The sequence below is a fragment of the Aspergillus japonicus genome, assembly GCF_003184785.1.
Source record: "Aspergillus japonicus CBS 114.51 unplaced genomic scaffold BO86scaffold_20, whole genome shotgun sequence".
NCBI lineage: Eukaryota > Fungi > Ascomycota > Eurotiomycetes > Eurotiales > Aspergillaceae > Aspergillus > Aspergillus japonicus.
Genome location: NW_020291657.1, coordinates 111,095 through 126,578, shown reverse-complemented (window position 1 = coordinate 126,578; position 15,484 = coordinate 111,095). Strand labels below are relative to the sequence as shown.

General features: G+C 55.9%; 7 protein-coding genes across 7 annotated transcripts; 5 read left to right on the top strand and 2 right to left on the bottom strand.

The window, feature by feature from the left end:
* Positions 1 to 108: 108 nt before the first annotated feature.
* On the top strand, positions 109 to 2,431 carry BO86DRAFT_337748 (uncharacterized protein). The gene is made up of 3 exons (XM_025668966.1): positions 109 to 668; positions 730 to 1,119; positions 1,178 to 2,431. Exons 1-3 carry the CDS (start codon positions 581 to 583, stop codon positions 2,212 to 2,214), a joined length of 1,515 nt encoding a protein of 504 aa, XP_025528241.1. The 5' UTR covers positions 109 to 580; the 3' UTR covers positions 2,215 to 2,431.
* Positions 2,341 to 3,936, bottom strand: BO86DRAFT_388832 (amidohydrolase family protein). Its single transcript, XM_025671959.1, has 3 exons — positions 3,920 to 3,936; positions 2,586 to 3,871; positions 2,341 to 2,533 (listed from the first exon to the last, which is right to left on the bottom strand). Exons 2-3 carry the CDS (start codon positions 3,574 to 3,576, stop codon positions 2,373 to 2,375), a joined length of 1,152 nt encoding a protein of 383 aa, XP_025528240.1. The 5' UTR covers positions 3,577 to 3,871; positions 3,920 to 3,936; the 3' UTR covers positions 2,341 to 2,372.
* A 65-nt stretch (positions 3,937 to 4,001) lies between these two features.
* On the top strand, positions 4,002 to 5,718 carry BO86DRAFT_388830 (isopenicillin N synthase family dioxygenase). The gene is made up of 2 exons (XM_025671958.1): positions 4,002 to 4,385; positions 4,499 to 5,718. The coding sequence occupies exons 1-2, from the start codon at positions 4,311 to 4,313 to the stop codon at positions 5,522 to 5,524; spliced, it is 1,101 nt and encodes a 366-aa protein (XP_025528239.1). The 5' UTR covers positions 4,002 to 4,310; the 3' UTR covers positions 5,525 to 5,718.
* BO86DRAFT_388828 (SDR family oxidoreductase) lies at positions 5,689 to 6,748 on the bottom strand. The gene is made up of 2 exons (XM_025671957.1): positions 6,699 to 6,748; positions 5,689 to 6,621 (listed from the first exon to the last, which is right to left on the bottom strand). The coding sequence occupies exon 2, from the start codon at positions 6,605 to 6,607 to the stop codon at positions 5,786 to 5,788; it is 822 nt and encodes a 273-aa protein (XP_025528238.1). The 5' UTR covers positions 6,608 to 6,621; positions 6,699 to 6,748; the 3' UTR covers positions 5,689 to 5,785.
* A 1,068-nt stretch (positions 6,749 to 7,816) lies between these two features.
* Positions 7,817 to 9,639, top strand: BO86DRAFT_82247 (ferritin-like domain-containing protein). The gene is made up of 2 exons (XM_025677710.1): positions 7,817 to 8,490; positions 8,543 to 9,639. The coding sequence occupies exons 1-2, from the start codon at positions 8,116 to 8,118 to the stop codon at positions 9,566 to 9,568; spliced, it is 1,401 nt and encodes a 466-aa protein (XP_025528237.1). The 5' UTR covers positions 7,817 to 8,115; the 3' UTR covers positions 9,569 to 9,639.
* A 672-nt stretch (positions 9,640 to 10,311) lies between these two features.
* On the top strand, positions 10,312 to 11,256 carry BO86DRAFT_311664 (uncharacterized protein; the record flags this gene model as incomplete). Its single annotated transcript, XM_025667915.1, has 2 exons — positions 10,312 to 10,588; positions 10,661 to 11,256. The coding sequence occupies 2 exons, from the start codon at positions 10,312 to 10,314 to the stop codon at positions 11,254 to 11,256; spliced, it is 873 nt and encodes a 290-aa protein (XP_025528236.1).
* A 2,961-nt stretch (positions 11,257 to 14,217) lies between these two features.
* Positions 14,218 to 15,368, top strand: BO86DRAFT_82173 (uncharacterized protein). Its single transcript, XM_025677709.1, has 4 exons — positions 14,218 to 14,316; positions 14,369 to 14,652; positions 14,719 to 15,269; positions 15,342 to 15,368. The coding sequence occupies exons 2-3, from the start codon at positions 14,528 to 14,530 to the stop codon at positions 15,107 to 15,109; spliced, it is 516 nt and encodes a 171-aa protein (XP_025528235.1). The 5' UTR covers positions 14,218 to 14,316; positions 14,369 to 14,527; the 3' UTR covers positions 15,110 to 15,269; positions 15,342 to 15,368.
* The last annotated feature ends 116 nt before the right edge of the window (positions 15,369 to 15,484 follow it).

Sequence of the window (15,484 nt, the reverse complement as noted above, 5' to 3'; positions counted from 1 at the left end):
GTTAGTTACTGCTACTAACGTACTCTGCGCTACGTAAATCTATATTAAGCAACACATGGTTTTGGTGAATTCTCATTCAATTCTTGTCGTCTCTTGGTTTGTATAATAGCTTGATTGACTGATTGTCCTTGCATCCCATTCGCTCGACTCGTGAGAAGGCTGTGTCGTCTCTGGTGCGGTTGTTTGTTACGGTTCTGTGGTACTATATACATATGTATTGTCGCTGAAGTACCACTCGCCTGCGGTGCAAACAAATCATTCAGTGCATTCAGAATATCTTGGCCATAACGAGAATGTAATGGGCCTGCATAGCATACTAATTATTGTGCTTGTTAATCCTTCAGTTAGTAAGTACCTTTTCGTGATTGCCGCTTTGGGTGAAATGCTCTATGCCCGGCTCCTTCCCGTTTCAGATGCTCTGCTTGACCGGTGCGATGCGATGCTTCAGACCACAAGCATTCGACACGGTGATTCTTTACCATATAAAATGCCGTCAATGTATAGGCACATGCTCCGTCATTTACTTTGAGATCTAGCAGCTTCATTGTTGCTTTTTGCGACGCCGAGCCCATCAGCCAGGATGGCCGACAGCACTATACCATCACCTTCGCAGTTGGCGCTCGCGCTGGCCATCGTCAAGCAAAAGCCACTCGGAACCACCATGAAAGGTAGCCATCGACGCTCCCTGGCCGAGTTAGTCAAGTTGAGGATGTACTGAGCAACAATCAGATTACTTTACTCGCATTCGGCAGTTCATCAAAGCAGTCACGCCGACAGACCGACCCACAAGCCGAGACCAGTTCTTTGACAGTGTCGCATTCTGGCAGAAGGCGTACGAGACATCCGAAGCCGAACAGAGCAAGCTCCTTGACCGGATATACGAGCTGGAACAACGCAACGAAGTGCTTACCACCAAATTACACGGCTCGAATGCTGTCTCGAAAGACATGGCACAGGAACCCACGAAGCGGAAGGCGACCTTAGATGCTAGCATGGCTGGCACTAATACTTCAAGGAAGAAGCCCAAATCACAGACGCTGTCACAGAGCAGAGCCTGTATGCTGACTGAGAATACCTCCACTGGGCGGGACGGTCAGGTACTTGAGTACCTTGAGGAGCGTAAGCTTACTCCTGTCATATCTTTGGCCATACACAATGCTGAGGAAGATTCGTACAGCTACAGCATCATTTATGAGGAGGTTCTACACTCTGCAGAAGTTGTTGCAGCGAAGTACCAATAATCCAGCTATTGCGCATGCTGCAGGTGAACTATGCTCCGTCGCAGAAAATGATATACTCCGTGCAGTCCAACAGCAAGCTGGTCCCAGTGCGGAAGGAATAGATGCATCTGTCGCCAAGAATCCAAGTGTATCGGCGATTTTGAACAGTATATACAGCGCCTATCAGCTACTGCTGAAAGCTTTGAAGAAGGTTCCTTCAACCGAATCAGCAGTGCAAGTTCGTGGCCAGGTCATTTTCCACATTGTTCGACTGTCCGAGACAGTCATCAAAGCGTTGAGTACCCATTGCCGATTCAATGCTAAGCAGCAACGTTCAACTGCGGCGTCAGCGACCAAATCGAGGTCCTCTGCGAGGTCAAAAAGGTCCAAGAAAGTCCATTCGAACGATAAGACCCCGTCAAGCACGAATGATGAGGTTGCCCAGCTGATGAGTCTGCTACTTTGCAGAATGGCTCTTTCACTGGACAAGACATGCTCAAAGACCTCAGACCTACGAAACGGTTTTAGCTACGTGTTGCTCAGCCGTGTTGGCGAGTTACTTTGTTTATTTGTCTTCAAAGACCTCCATCTGCAATCCGATCTGGAAGGAGATCCTGCTAATTTGTCACTCCCACATGGCCTAGAGGATGTGCAGCTTGACGAGGAATCCGTCCTAGCTGCTGAGATAGAGGCCAAACATCTCATACCACCCCTCGAAAGACTACTCGCCGTACTGAGTCCACCGTTGTTGCCTGGGGAGCTTCACTGTGCGGCGGGAATCAAAGGAAGACTGCAAAGCACTCTTCTGCAAGCGGTATTTGGCCAAGACTCAAGATTCGGCGAAGCTTTGCGCCCACTCCACCATGACGATACTTTGAACATCTCCCTCAGCACGGCGCCTATCCCTGAGCAATCTGTATCGGAATGGTTTGTTCAAGAAACTTGGAGACTTCTCGGTTGGGACTTGGTGGCAGGTCCAACATTGGGTGGATAATGTCTCTGGTGTGGACTATATCATATCATAAAGCTACTATATCTTACGCAATATAGCTTGTGGCACGTATAGCTACCAACTGAAGATGCACCTTTACAGAATCAGAATCCTACAGGCACACGAACCCCCCCTTTCATTGTTGCAGAGATGTCTGAAACTTATTTTAGCTTTAAAATGCGAGCCGCGTTGTCTCCCAAGACCCCTGCAACGGTCTCACCCTCACCATCGAAGGCGGCATGAATAGCCTTATAGTTTGTGGTTACGCTTGGCCATTCCTCGTCATCCTTACCAAGAGGGGGAAAGAACGGATGGTCAGTTCCTATCCAAAGTCAGCAATGCCGAATGACCAACGAAGATTTCGAAATCCATACCAAAGAGTAGACGATCCGCACCACCGGCCGCAGTTACCGCGGCTTTCAGGCCTGCAGTACCGTAGACCACCGCATCCAGATAAATGTTGGTATTGAGGACATCCCAGACACTTCTTTGCGGACCAGGTACTTCACCTCCGTTAGCAACGAACTTGCGCTCATGCAGGATGCAACTCTCAATGCGCCCCGCCAGGAAGGGCAGCGTGCCCCCGGAGTGCGCCAACAGGATCTTCAGCCCCGGAAACCGATCGAAAACGCCCGCCAGAAACATCCGCGTCACAGCGATGGTCGTCTCCAGCGGGAACCCCAGGGCGAGGGGCAGGACATGGCCGTAGCGGTTCATCGCCTCGGGGCCGCCGAAGGCCTCGTCGGGGAGTCCGTAGTGCGGATGGAGAAACAAGAGGGAGTCGGTCTCCTGCAGCGCCTGCCACACGGGGTCCAGTCGGCCATCGTCCAGCCCCCTCCCCAAGCCGGTCGTGCCCATGATCACGCCCCGCAGATGCGGCAGCGTCTTGATTCTCTGAATCTCCCGGACGACCACCTCCGCGCGCGGCGCACTGAGCGGCAGCGCCCCGAACGCATACAGCGTCTCCTTCTCGTGCAGCGCCCGCGTGTTCTCGGGGTCTGCGGCGCGGTTCACGCGCGCGCAGGTGGCCTCGAGGTCGTCGTTGATGCGCTCCGCCCAGGTCTGCGCCTCCTCGGGCGCCAGGAAGTCCAGCCACGGGTTGGCTAGCGAGATCACGCTGCTGTTGATGCCGTGGCGGCGCATGAAGGTCAGCTTGACCTCGATGTCGGAGTAGGAGGCGTCCACGGGTCGGCCGCGCTGGTCGAGCGGAGTGGATGCGTCGTCGTCCGACGAGAGGATGATCAGCCGCGGGGTCGCGCCGTCGGCTGGGTCGTGGACGTAAGGTACTGTCTTGCGGGCTCGGAGCATTTGCATGTACGCCGGTGGGTAGACGTGGGTGTGGATGTCGACGATGAGAGGCGCCATGGTTGTGGTTTGGGTAGGGTTGTCGAGCTTGAAGGTGAAGTTGAAGTTGAGTGCTGTAGCAGTGGCTAGCGGGTTGGAAGTTGGAAATGAAGGTTGGGGATGGAATGGAGGGGCAGAGGTGATGAAGTGAGGGGAAAGACGCACATGGCTATGTTGATACTTCAGTTACTTCATCCTGCATGACGATGACTTATCAGATACTCTTGCCAGCAGCCAGCAATCATCTCCTTAATCTCTTCTGCAACGATAATCTGTCCAGAGGATTGATTATCTTGTGTCTGTTCTGCAGCGTACACTTCAGATCTCAAGGACCATCTATCTTATCTTGGAATTCAGTACTTACTTATCTGCATATCGCCCCCCTCCCACGATCAACTGTCAGGTCTTATCTTTCCCCGCCATTTCCAACAGGTCGTAAGGGACTCCGTGTGTACAGTACAGTGACCCCCGATATGGTTTCCCCATGTGGTGCCATGCAGGCTCAGGCCCATTCATTCATTGTTCTTTGCTGCTGCTCTCCGCCCCCCTCTTCTTCCTCTTCCTTGGTTCTGCGCGCGGATAAGAACAGTAGTGATCTCACTGCTTCCCTCCATCCTCCATGTGACTTTCGATCCCCCGCCACGTCTTCTGGGATATCTACACTGATATCAAGCGATTCATACTCGCCCTTTTTTTCTATCGTTAGCATTCCCTTTCCAGCTGAAATCTCCTAGACCTCTACGTCTGCGATCAGTATGGAAGGCAACCTGCCGCAACAGCAGTGTCACCCTGTAACCACGGCCATCGAGAAAGATGACCTCGTGATTCCAGTGAGTAGCCACTCGCTTCTTCGCTTCTTCGCCTCCTTGAGTATCGGTTGCGCGACGAGAATGTGAGCCTCAACCACGTTCATCCTCGCTAATGGAGGACCGGCTACTTGTAGATCATCGACTTCGGACCCTTCCTGCATGGGACCCCCGCCGACAAACACGAAGTCGCCATGTCCGTCGTGCACGCCTTCAAGACCTCCGGGTTCCTCTATCTCAGCAATCACGGCGTGCCCCCGTCCGTGGTTAGCCACGTCTTTGGCACCTCCGCCCGGTTCTTCGCGCGGCCCCAGGCTCAGAAAGACAGCCTGTGCTGGACGACCCCACAAGCGAACCGCGGTTACGTGAAGACGGGCCAAGAGAAGCTCCGCACGGTAGAGGAGGGCGATAACGATGATGATGATGATGATGACGACGTCGCCGAGTCGCGCAGCATCCCCGACCTCAAAGAGACGATGGAGATCGGCCGGGAGGGCGTGGCGGGGCTCCCGAATCGCTGGCCGGAGCACCTCGACGCGGCGGGGCAGGACTTCAAGGCAGTGATGCTGTCGTTCTTCGAGCGGTGCAAGGCGCTGCACACCGCGGTCATGCGGGCCATCGCGCTGGGCATGCACCTGCCGGAGCACTACTTCGACTCGTCCGTCGACGCCGGCGACAACAACCTCCGCCTGCTGCACTACCCGGCCGTCGACAAGCGCGTCTTCCGCGACAACCCCCTGCAGGTCCGCGCCGGCGAGCACAGCGACTACGGCTCCATCACCCTGCTCTTCCAGGACGGCCGCGGCGGCCTCCAGGTCCGCAGCCCCCGCGGCACCTTCGTCGACGCGACCCCCGTCGCCGATACCGTGGTCGTCAACGCCGGGGACCTGCTGGCCCGCTGGTCGAATGACACGATCAAGAGCACGCGACATCGCGTCGTCGAACCGCCCAGGGTCGTTGTCGAGGATGATAAGGATGATAAGGATGATGAAGATACTGGGGTGTATCCGGATCGTTACAGCATCGCGTACTTCTGTAATCCCAATAATGACCAGATGATCGAAGCCATCCCGGGAACCTACGGGGAGGATATCCGCCCGCTCAAGTACCCTGGCATCACCGCGGGAGACTACCTCGTGCAGCGACTGACCGCAACCTACTGATTGGTGTTTCATCATGATGACCTGGCGTTCGGAAGGAGTATGGGATCTTTGGCTTTTCCATCAGTTTGACATCGTGACACCGTGTAGCAGGACGATAAATACCGCGACTTGAGCGCCGTTGCATTGGACGATTTGAACAGAAGCTTTGGTATGGAGGGCTTGTATTCGAGGTCGCTTGACATTCTATTTCTAAGATCTAGCATTTCATCGTATCTACGCGCAAGACTTGAGCTATGTGCAATAGCTTCCTCTCCCTAACTACTAATATGTGCATGGGACCGCGCTCACTCGGCCTCCGTCGGTTATCGTGATGTTGCCGTTGAGATATGCGCCCGAAGGGCCGGCCATCCACAGAATCAAACTGGCCATATCCTGCTCGCTACCGGCACGCGTAAGGGGGATGATGTCGCGGGGGAAAGAGCCGTCAGAGATGCCCTGGTCGCCGTCCTGGAAATTCATGGTCGACATCTCCGAGAGATACAATCCCGGCGCAATGCCGTTCACGCGGATGTCGTACGCGGACAGCGTGGTGGCGAGGATCTTGATCAGCTGGTTCGTCGACGCCTTGGAGAGGTTGTAGGCGACGCTGAACGGCACGCGGCGGTTGAAGCCCGCGATCGAGCTGGTGATGATGACCTGGGCGGTTGGGGCGGACGCCTTGTTCTTCTCCGGCGCCGGCCGGCGCCGGTTGGCCGCCTCCAGCAACGGCAGGAAGGCGAGGACCGTGAAGTAGGCGCCCGTGACGTTGACGTCGAACACCTGCGAAAACTCCTCCATGGACGCGGACCACAGCTGCTCGCGCACCTCAGACAGGCTGGGCAGCGATCCGTCCGGCTTGGGCCCCGGCGGCCGGTTCACCGGCCCCAAGATCCCGCTGTTCGCGATCAGCAGGTCAACATGGCCCGTCTGCGCGGCCACGGCCTCGTAGGCCGTCTGGAGGGATGCCTTGGACGAGATGTCGGCCTGGATGGGGATGATGGCCTCCGGCTTGGAGCTCTGCGCCGCCGTCGCCTGCAGTGCTTCTTGGCGGCGCCCGATGATGAAGACCTTGGATGCTCCGTTCTCGGCGAGCGTGAGAGCCATGATCCGGCCCAGTCCTGCCAGGAGAACAGTACTGGTGAGTGGCAACGTCCTGATCACATCCTTCCTGGCGGAAGAGCTGGAGGGGACTCACCACTACCACCCCCCGTGATGACGACCACTAGGCCCTCAACGGAGAATAACTCCGCGACTCGAAGATGAGACATGTTGCAATGGCTGGATTATGGTTCTGGAAAATAAGACTGTATGGCTGTTTTGCGCAATGGGTTGCAGAAGTACTGTGCAGTGAGTCGGGTGAGTGAATATACTCGACATACCACCGAGGATGCGGGGTAAGTGGTAAGTGTGTTCGTTGCTCCTAAACTCCATGGAGCTGGGTGTCTCGGCCGGATCCGATCACGTCACACAGCCTATTGTTCCTAGCGATCGTTCATTGTGCTTCTGTCGTTCGCAACCATCGGCATCGCCGCCATTGTCGAACCACAACTGCTCACCTGGCCATGGCTTCCAACTCTGAGCCGTGGCTGTCAGGAACAGCCTTGGCGGAAGCGTGGAGGCTGGAGAGAACAAGAAGATTCCCGAACGGGCCCGGTGGGAAAGCCGGAGGTGACGCCGCCAGGAGGTCACACCTCACACTTGCCTCATCCGGCCTCGGCGATGAATGCATCATCTTCCACCTTTTTTTCCCACTACCTCAGTTCCACCATTCGACTCTATTGTAACGCCGCTCGTGCGCTCTGATTCCCTGGATAAAGGTTCCTGGCCACCCACTCGCCTCCATCTTTCCTGCACGTCACTCTGACCACCCTGAGCCTGACTCGAAGCGGCGCCGCTTTCTACCTGCCGAGTAGCTTAAGGTGTGTCTAGTCGGTGGAGCACGGGATTTGCTGAAGTGGGCCTTTTCTTTGCTTAACCACAACCAAGTTATTCAGTTAACTATACTGATTGTCTGTAAGCCCGGGCTGACTGAACCATGGCTATCCAGGGTTGTGTCACAATGCGAAGGGCCGATCAAGACCCCTTTCGGACGGAAACCCCCCCCCTAGCTCCTGATCTCACTGAGTCGTCATGCTCGGTCACTGACGCCCCATCCTATACTACCCACTGCTATTCTCATGAAGAAACCATGGAACAGCGTTCATACGGCCAGCACATCCACTGTAGGCCAAAATGAACCTCAGCCTTATTCGGCTGTAGCCCAAGGTCTGTTTGCCGACATGACCGGATGGATCGACATGGTGGAGCGAGGTCGACAGCCTGCTTGAGGTCCCAACCGACATCGCTCCAGGGTCATACAGGGTGGTTACATGCGGTGCCGAATCCATCCGTAAACCTAGCCCAGGCACTGCTTGGGTCGAGCTGGACTTAGTCGGCCTACAGCAGAGATCTTTTGGACATGGACGATGATAGCCCGGTTGCGTCACAGCCGGGTTACTACGCAACAGTCTCCATGAAGCTTTTATAACTGATTCTCCGTGCCCCTGTCCTCCGGATATTCACTAAGCGCCAGGTTTCGAAACTTCCAAGCTTACCTGCAATCACCACTCAAGATGACTTGGAGCCGCTTGTTGCTGCTCAGCTCTCTGGGCTCGCCCTTGGCTTCGGCTTTGCCTGGCCAACTCTTCGCTCGCACTACCGATGCTGCTGAGACAGCTACGGCTGCTGCTCCGCCTGTGGTGACCTACTCGACCTCTCAGGCGCATACCCCATACACCGGCACCCCGACCACTACCGGAGCCCTGACGGCTAGCTCCATCGGTCCTGGAGTCTCGCCTCTGCCTCCTGCCCCGGGAGCGTTCGACTACCCCAGTGATGGAGAGCTTCATGCCCCTGAGCCCGGTCCATACACCCCTGCAGGAGGTGTTGGAACCAACGGCACCGAACCCGTGTACAACGCAAAGAGTGACTTCGACTTCGAGTCGCTGGTACGTATCTTCAATCCTTCTGGAAATGATCCATTTGTTAATCTTCCATCAGGCTCTCGCTCTCTACCAGGAGTACATTGAGCTCGATCTGTTCCACGACGGATTGGCTCGCTTCTCGGAGGAGGATTTCACTGCTGCTGGACTGGACGCAGAAGATCGCCATCTGATCGAGTTCATGGCCAATCAGGAAGTTGGACATGCCACCATGTTGACCAACATCTTGGGCGCTGCGGCCCCCAAGCAGTGCAACTATGTCTACCCTTACACCACTGTCCACGAGTTCATCGACTTCTGCCAGAAGCTCACCCGCTTCGGCGAGGCCGGTGTCTACGGATTCTTGGCCCACCTTGACTCCCGCGAGGCCGCAACCCTCCTTACGCAGTCCATCACTACGGAAGCCAGACAGCAGCTCATCTTCCGTCAGTTCGAAGGTCTCTTCCCCATGCCGGTGTGGTTTGAGGTTGGTGTCCCCCAGTCCTGGGCTTGGACTCTTCTGGCTCCATACATTGCCGACTGCCCCGCCGACCAAACCCGCCTCGCCTGGCAGAACTTCCCTGCTCTGAGCATCGTCAACCAGCCCAACCCCTTCCGGATCAACGGCTCTGAGGCGTCTGGCGAGACCATCAGCAACGGCACCAACGTGTCGAACAGCACGGTGGTTCCCGAGTCGGAGTCGTGCTTGAACTCCACCGAGGTTGGCATCGACTGCTCGCCCGCGATCACCCATAACCGCACCAACCCCCTCTCCTACCCCGGCCGTCAAGTCTTCCTAACCTGGGAGGAGCCCGGCAAGGCCGTGGGCCCGAACAACAGCTACGTGACGTCGACCAGCGCGGGCGAGCCCAAGTTCGTCGCCTGGGCCTCGCAGCTGAACGTGACCTACTCTCCTCTGACCCTTAACGGATCGAACTCGGGCTCGACCATCCAGCCCGATGTGTCGACCTACGCCGGTGACCCGGCCGCCAACGGCACTCTCTTCATTGCCATCACGGACTCGGACCTCTTCGTGACTCCGTTCAACATCACCATGCTGAACCCTCATGTCGTGGCCGGGCCCGCTCTGTACCAGTCTGGTTAGGAGGATGCCGGTGACGACAGATAGACCGAGCTTGTTTTCAAAAGAGCAATGATTCACGATACACGCATGTTTCGCTCATTTCGTTCTGGGATTCGATGGTGATAGGATAGCTGGAGTTTGACGAAGAGTTTGTACTACCTTACTACTTAATCTGCTTAATGCTACGATTCATTTGATTGCATTGCTCCCAAGTAATTAGATACCTGGAAAGGCAAAGTAAGTCAAAGGGTACCATGTAAGCCAACGGAATCAATCGTAGACCAAGATCATAGCTAAATGAAAGGATGAAAGCCCGTATGGAGAGGAGTCTTGTGCAGGGGAACCGTTGCATTTGAACTGTCCACCGAGTGATCATCGCAGATACTGGAGATACTATTTATAGCACCCGCTTAACCCCGCGTAACCCCGGGTGAGGGAGGGTCAAGCCAGGCGGTCGAGACAGCACAATTCCAAATCAGCCAATCCACCAGTCTGCAACCTACCGACCTTAGTAGACTACAGGCTTTCCTCTCCCAGACCAAACCCGACCAGCAGAACAGCATACGACCCTAAACCTGGAGTCTATCACCGCGCCAAAACCGCGAACCCCCTACCTCCTACCCACCTACCTACCTCCACCGGTCACCGGTCACCAGCCACCGTCGGTGACAACGCAACCCCTGACATCCTCGCCGGCTCGTCCCCATCTCTTACCCACCACCCACCACCCACCGAACCAGTCTCCATTAATTCTCCGGTAAGCAATGGAAGGAGCCCGGAACCGAAAACAACGCCGCGCTGCAGCTGCAGCAGCAGCAAAACAACCCCGATCCACCGACGCGTTCGATCCCGCCTCCGTCCCGCTCGCCCATCCTCCCACAAACCACCCGACCGGCAAGACCCTGGTGGATATCATCGCCGAGCGCCAGGGCGAGCTGCTGGGGCAGCTCTCCCCCAACGGGAATGCAGGTGCAAGCCCGCAGACGCAGTTCGTGACCGTCGACCCGCGGACGGGGGCGATCTCGGCCGTGGACGAGGGGAGTCTCTCGAGCGAGACGAAGAGGCAGACGAGGAAGCGGGCGGAGACGGCGCGGCGGCGGCGGCAGCGACAAGGGAACGGCGAGCACGAGATGTCTGGTGGAGAGGATGAGGAGGACGAGGAGGACGAAGACGAAGACGAAGAGGAAGAGCTCGACCATCCGATCCCCCCGGTCATCGATACGTTGCTCCTCGCGGTGCCGCTGGCGACCCTCCATCTGACGCTGGCGTACCTCGCCGCCCACCAGTACGCCCAGGAGATCGAGCTGGCGAAGCTCGTCCGCGAATCCGCCTGCGTGGCCTTGCCCATGCTGGCGCTGTTGATCCACCTCGCGCACGGGCATGTTGTCCCCTTCGTTGGGGCGCCGAATAAAGAAACGCTCTCGCTCTTGCCATGGGACAGCGAGAAGCGGTCGTGGGCGTTCATGCGCCGGCTGCTCTTCCCGCCGAGTCTCCGCACTGTGGTCTTCCTCCCGCTGACGGCCTTCCTGGGGTGCAGGCTGATGGTCATGACGAACGAGGATCCCTACTACGCCGTCATGAAGCATGCGCCGGCGTTTGGGACCATGTGGATCTGGGGCGTCTTGGAGATGTCCTTTGGCCCCGCCGTGCTGGGCGCGCTGGGCCCGTTGATCTGGGGGGTCTGGTGGATGGGGTATGGGATTCTCTGAGCTCGCTGGGCTCGTTGGGAGGGAGTGCGCGAGCGCGGGCTGTTGCTCGTCCGTCTGCGGACTCGGTCACTCATCCTCTACGAGATGGGAAAGGAGAGGTGCAGGCGCATCTTCCTCGCCGCATGAAGGATCCATATCCTGGGACCAGACATCCAAGGCTGCCCGATGCCTTGGTCACCGCATCGCGACGAGCCAGTCGCTTGTGCAGGTCCTGGCAATGGGCCGGGATGTTACGCATCTCACGCTCGTATGCCATCCTGTCACAATGCAGGGTGGAGCGCCTTTTGCCATGCTTGACAAGCATGGTGCTCGCAACGCCGTGGTTGCAGACACTCGGCCACCTTTGCTCGTCTACACAGTATGCATACGAAGTAAGCGCGCTATGCGAGGGTTGTACGACATCAGTTTGGCCCTCATCACAGCACGGCACACCGTCACCGTGCACCTATTATCGAATGTGCAGGGTCTATAGCAATCTGAACCGAGCTTCATCCTACATGACTCCGCCAATGGTTCGCTCTCGTGCCTAGCATACGATGGCATGTGAAGGCAAGGGATGGGTATGATCCGGCCGACGAGCTTAGGGTAACTTCGCTTCGAACTAGTTGCAATATCAAGCGACTAATGAGATTCATCCGTTAAGAGAAAATTAAAAGAGTAGGATAGCGAACGATTGCGAACGGGCCCAAACCCGAACCCTGGGGCATGCCCAAGCTGTGCCAAGGCCAAGGTTGCGGGACCAACCTACCCGAAGCCTATGCTCGTGGTATGGGCGAACAGAAACGGATTGCGAGCTACGCCTGACGGATGAGCGCAATTGCATGGAGCGTTCGCCTAACGATGCGCCTCTCGCCCCTTTCCTTTACAGGCTTGTTGACGTGGCATCGCAGCGCCACAGAAAGCCGTTGCGCGACTCGAGCAGGCACAGCGTTAGGACCCGTCCCCAGCGCCAGTAGCAATCGACAGGGTTGGTGCATTAGTTCGTAAGGACAGGCAGGACAGGCACCACGAAGACAGGGGCAACCGAACAGAGGGGCGATTCAGGCCGACGCATCTGAGTGGAAGAACAATCCCGAGGCAAGGCTTCCCCCATTCCCCGGGGACAAATCCAAGTGTCGACTCACTTTTTGACCAGCATATCTTAGCGATAGATAAGCTGGAGCCTTCCAGTGGTGATGTCACCCATTCGAGTTTGTCAGATGCAGGGTCCGGCTCGCGCGCGTGTTGTGCGAGTAGACTCTGCCTGACATACAGTACAGTCCAAACCTACGGAGTACATATCTGCATGTATGCCCGGCACTGACTGTACAGCTGCAAAGTGGGAACGAATGCTATAGCCTGTGTCAGTAGAGTGTAGCGCCCGGACCGAAGGGACGATCCATCCCCATCAGACAAGGCCGATCAGCGGGCCAGGGCAATCATTGCGCTGGGTGACATGGTGGGATCGTCGAGCAAGCTAGGCCTTTCGCCGCATGGACATTGATATCCGCCTACGGAGCTGATCCCCGAAACGGGATAAGTGGGTTTGGAATGCGAAAACAGCGAGGTGGACTTCCGAGTGGCAAGAGGTCGAGGACAGACTATAGGATCGCGAGCAGGAATTGAGAAGAGGGGTGTTTTGTTTAGTGTGAGGCGCCGAACATGATGGCATCTGGCGCGACTAAGGCGGCGCGGAGAGAGGGGGGTGGTTGAGCATGGCTGAGGGGCTGGCGGAAGGGCGGGCGCGAAGATCCGACAGAAGCAAAGATACGGGAATAAACAAGAATGGTAAAGAGAAAGGATAAAGCATTGAGAAAAAGAAAAAGAAAAAGAAAAAGAAAAAGAAAGAAAAAGAAAGGGTGCAGCAAGATGACAGCGGAGGGCTTGCCAGTCATCAGATAACTCCTCCGTAGGTCGTCAGCGTATGTGACCTTCCGAATGCGGCAGACAATTCAATTGTCCGGATTAGTTGAACAGCGAGGATTTGGGCACGATGTCTGGACGATGTCTGGGCTGAACTCGAGGCACTAAGCAGCAGTGGCTGGAGTTAGTCTCCTTGCCATCGCCATCGCCATGTGTTTCCCGAGTTTCCCAGACTTCGTTCCATTTAGCCGAAGACGCCCGGCGGGATGGCAGGATCGAAGGAACGAGGAGAGGTGGACTGGACTGGGCTCAGGATGGAGGATCCGCTGTCTCCGCTGTGGCACGACGCAGGTGCTGGACAGTAACCTAGGCTGTGGCGCAAGAAAAGAAGGATTCTAGATGAGGGGATTTAGTGGGCGAACTAGACACGAACTATTGGGGCACTAGCAGTAGTCCTCGACACATGAACTTCACTATCAAACCCCCCCATTGCGCCTTCCACCAAAGCAAGACTTCTCAGCCGACTCTCTGGCTCGGACAATTTCCACTGTGTTGATGATTGACGATTTCCGATTGTTCATGATGCCCATCGACTGAAATTCTCCGCTGCAGAAGTCGTGCCAGCCCTACTCCGCCCAACACGACAGAGTCGCAACTCGCAGAGTAGTGAGCTGTTCATGAGGTCCAAGCGGTTCGTCCCGGCTGACCAGGAAGTCAACCTAGATTCATTGCGTCTAATCTACGAGGTAGACTGTTTTCAGCGTCTGGATCTTGATTGGACACCACTCGAGCACGGCGTGAGACTTCCACTTGGACCGAGTACCTGCGGTCGAAAGGGCACCCACCTATCCCCGTCTTGAATTCTCTGATCTCGATGATTCTGACCTCACACCTCACGCTAACTTTGCCTAATTCTTGTAGTAGAGTAGTAGACCAGACCCCTAGTCTCCAGCCATCTAGACCAGATACTGTCCGGTACAGTGGACTACCAGATGCAGCACGATAAGCAACCTCCCCTCTTCCCCCTCATTCTCCCATCTCATCTCACCCCAAGACTCACACACCACAATCTGCAAGGACCCAAGATGTGAAGATTGCAAACCAGACTGAACTCCTGCGCCATCAGGCACAAAAAAGCAAGATTCGTCTCTGCAGAGGCCGACAAACACTTGGCCTGGCAAACCAAAACAACAAGCAAACAAATTTGCAAGGCTTGGGGTCAGTCGTCACCGTAGTCTGAGCCACCCTCCCTTAGCTAACCTACCGCCAGTCACTTAGCCCAGGCAATCAATCCAGCAAGTAAGCCTCACCTGCACGTGTCAGCAGAGCGAACGAGCTCGTAGAGTGTGGGGTAATTCCAATTCTTGTTGCATGGCACAGTCAGTCAGTCAGTCAGTCAGTCATGTAGCTACTGCACACTGCATGGCACATGCAAGCCTGGAACTGGAACCAAACCAAACCAGACCAGAAGCGGCGGATGTCATCCATGTCATGTCAACGACTGCCAGATACCACCCTGACTAACTACCAGACTTCGACTCCATTACCTAGTCAGTGGGTAATGCTCCTACCCAGTACCTAGTACCTACTAAAGAAATGACCCCTTCCTATCTTGTTCAGTGTGTGGTACGCACATTCAAGAACTCCAACTCCACCTCGGGGAGAACCACCTCCAGAACCCCAGGGCTGCCAATCCAAACCCCCAGTTTCGATCCCAACCAGGGAAACCTATGTAGATACTGTGCCTGAATCACCGACCTGTGCCCTGCATCACCCCAAGCTTAACCCCTCCCCTCTTCCTCCTTCTTGCTGCTCAGTTCGCCGACTGGGGAAGGGAAGGGATGCACCTGCACATGCCTCACAGCCCACCAAGACAATCAAACAGCAAGCATCTCTGGCATCTGTCCTGCATATCGTTTCCCCTTCCGAGATACGAGACATGACAGCGCATGTGGCATGGCATGAGCATGGCATGTACTGGACCGTACGCGCGGTGGCCGTCTCCGTGTGAATTATTCGGCAGTGCAACCAACCCAGGCAACCCAACCCCTCTGTGTAACATCACGCAGAACTGCGGTATGCTTATTTCACGACTCGCGCAAATCAAAGCTTAGCAGGCGGTGTACTCCGTCGGTGGATTGGATTGACAGCCGGAAAAAGACACCAGGATAGTAACCGGCTTACACTTTTGGTACAGTACGTGATTGCGATAGAGCATAGCGAGCTAATTTACTATTCTAGAGCCCGACATCAGGTCGTCCTACCCCTCCTCAGTGTATATCAGTAAGATCGGATATCAATTGTGCAACAAAGAACGCCTCAACCCATTCCCCATCCCGAGCACAACCCGCAAACGCCAGCTCTAGTAGCTCAGCAAGGCACAAAA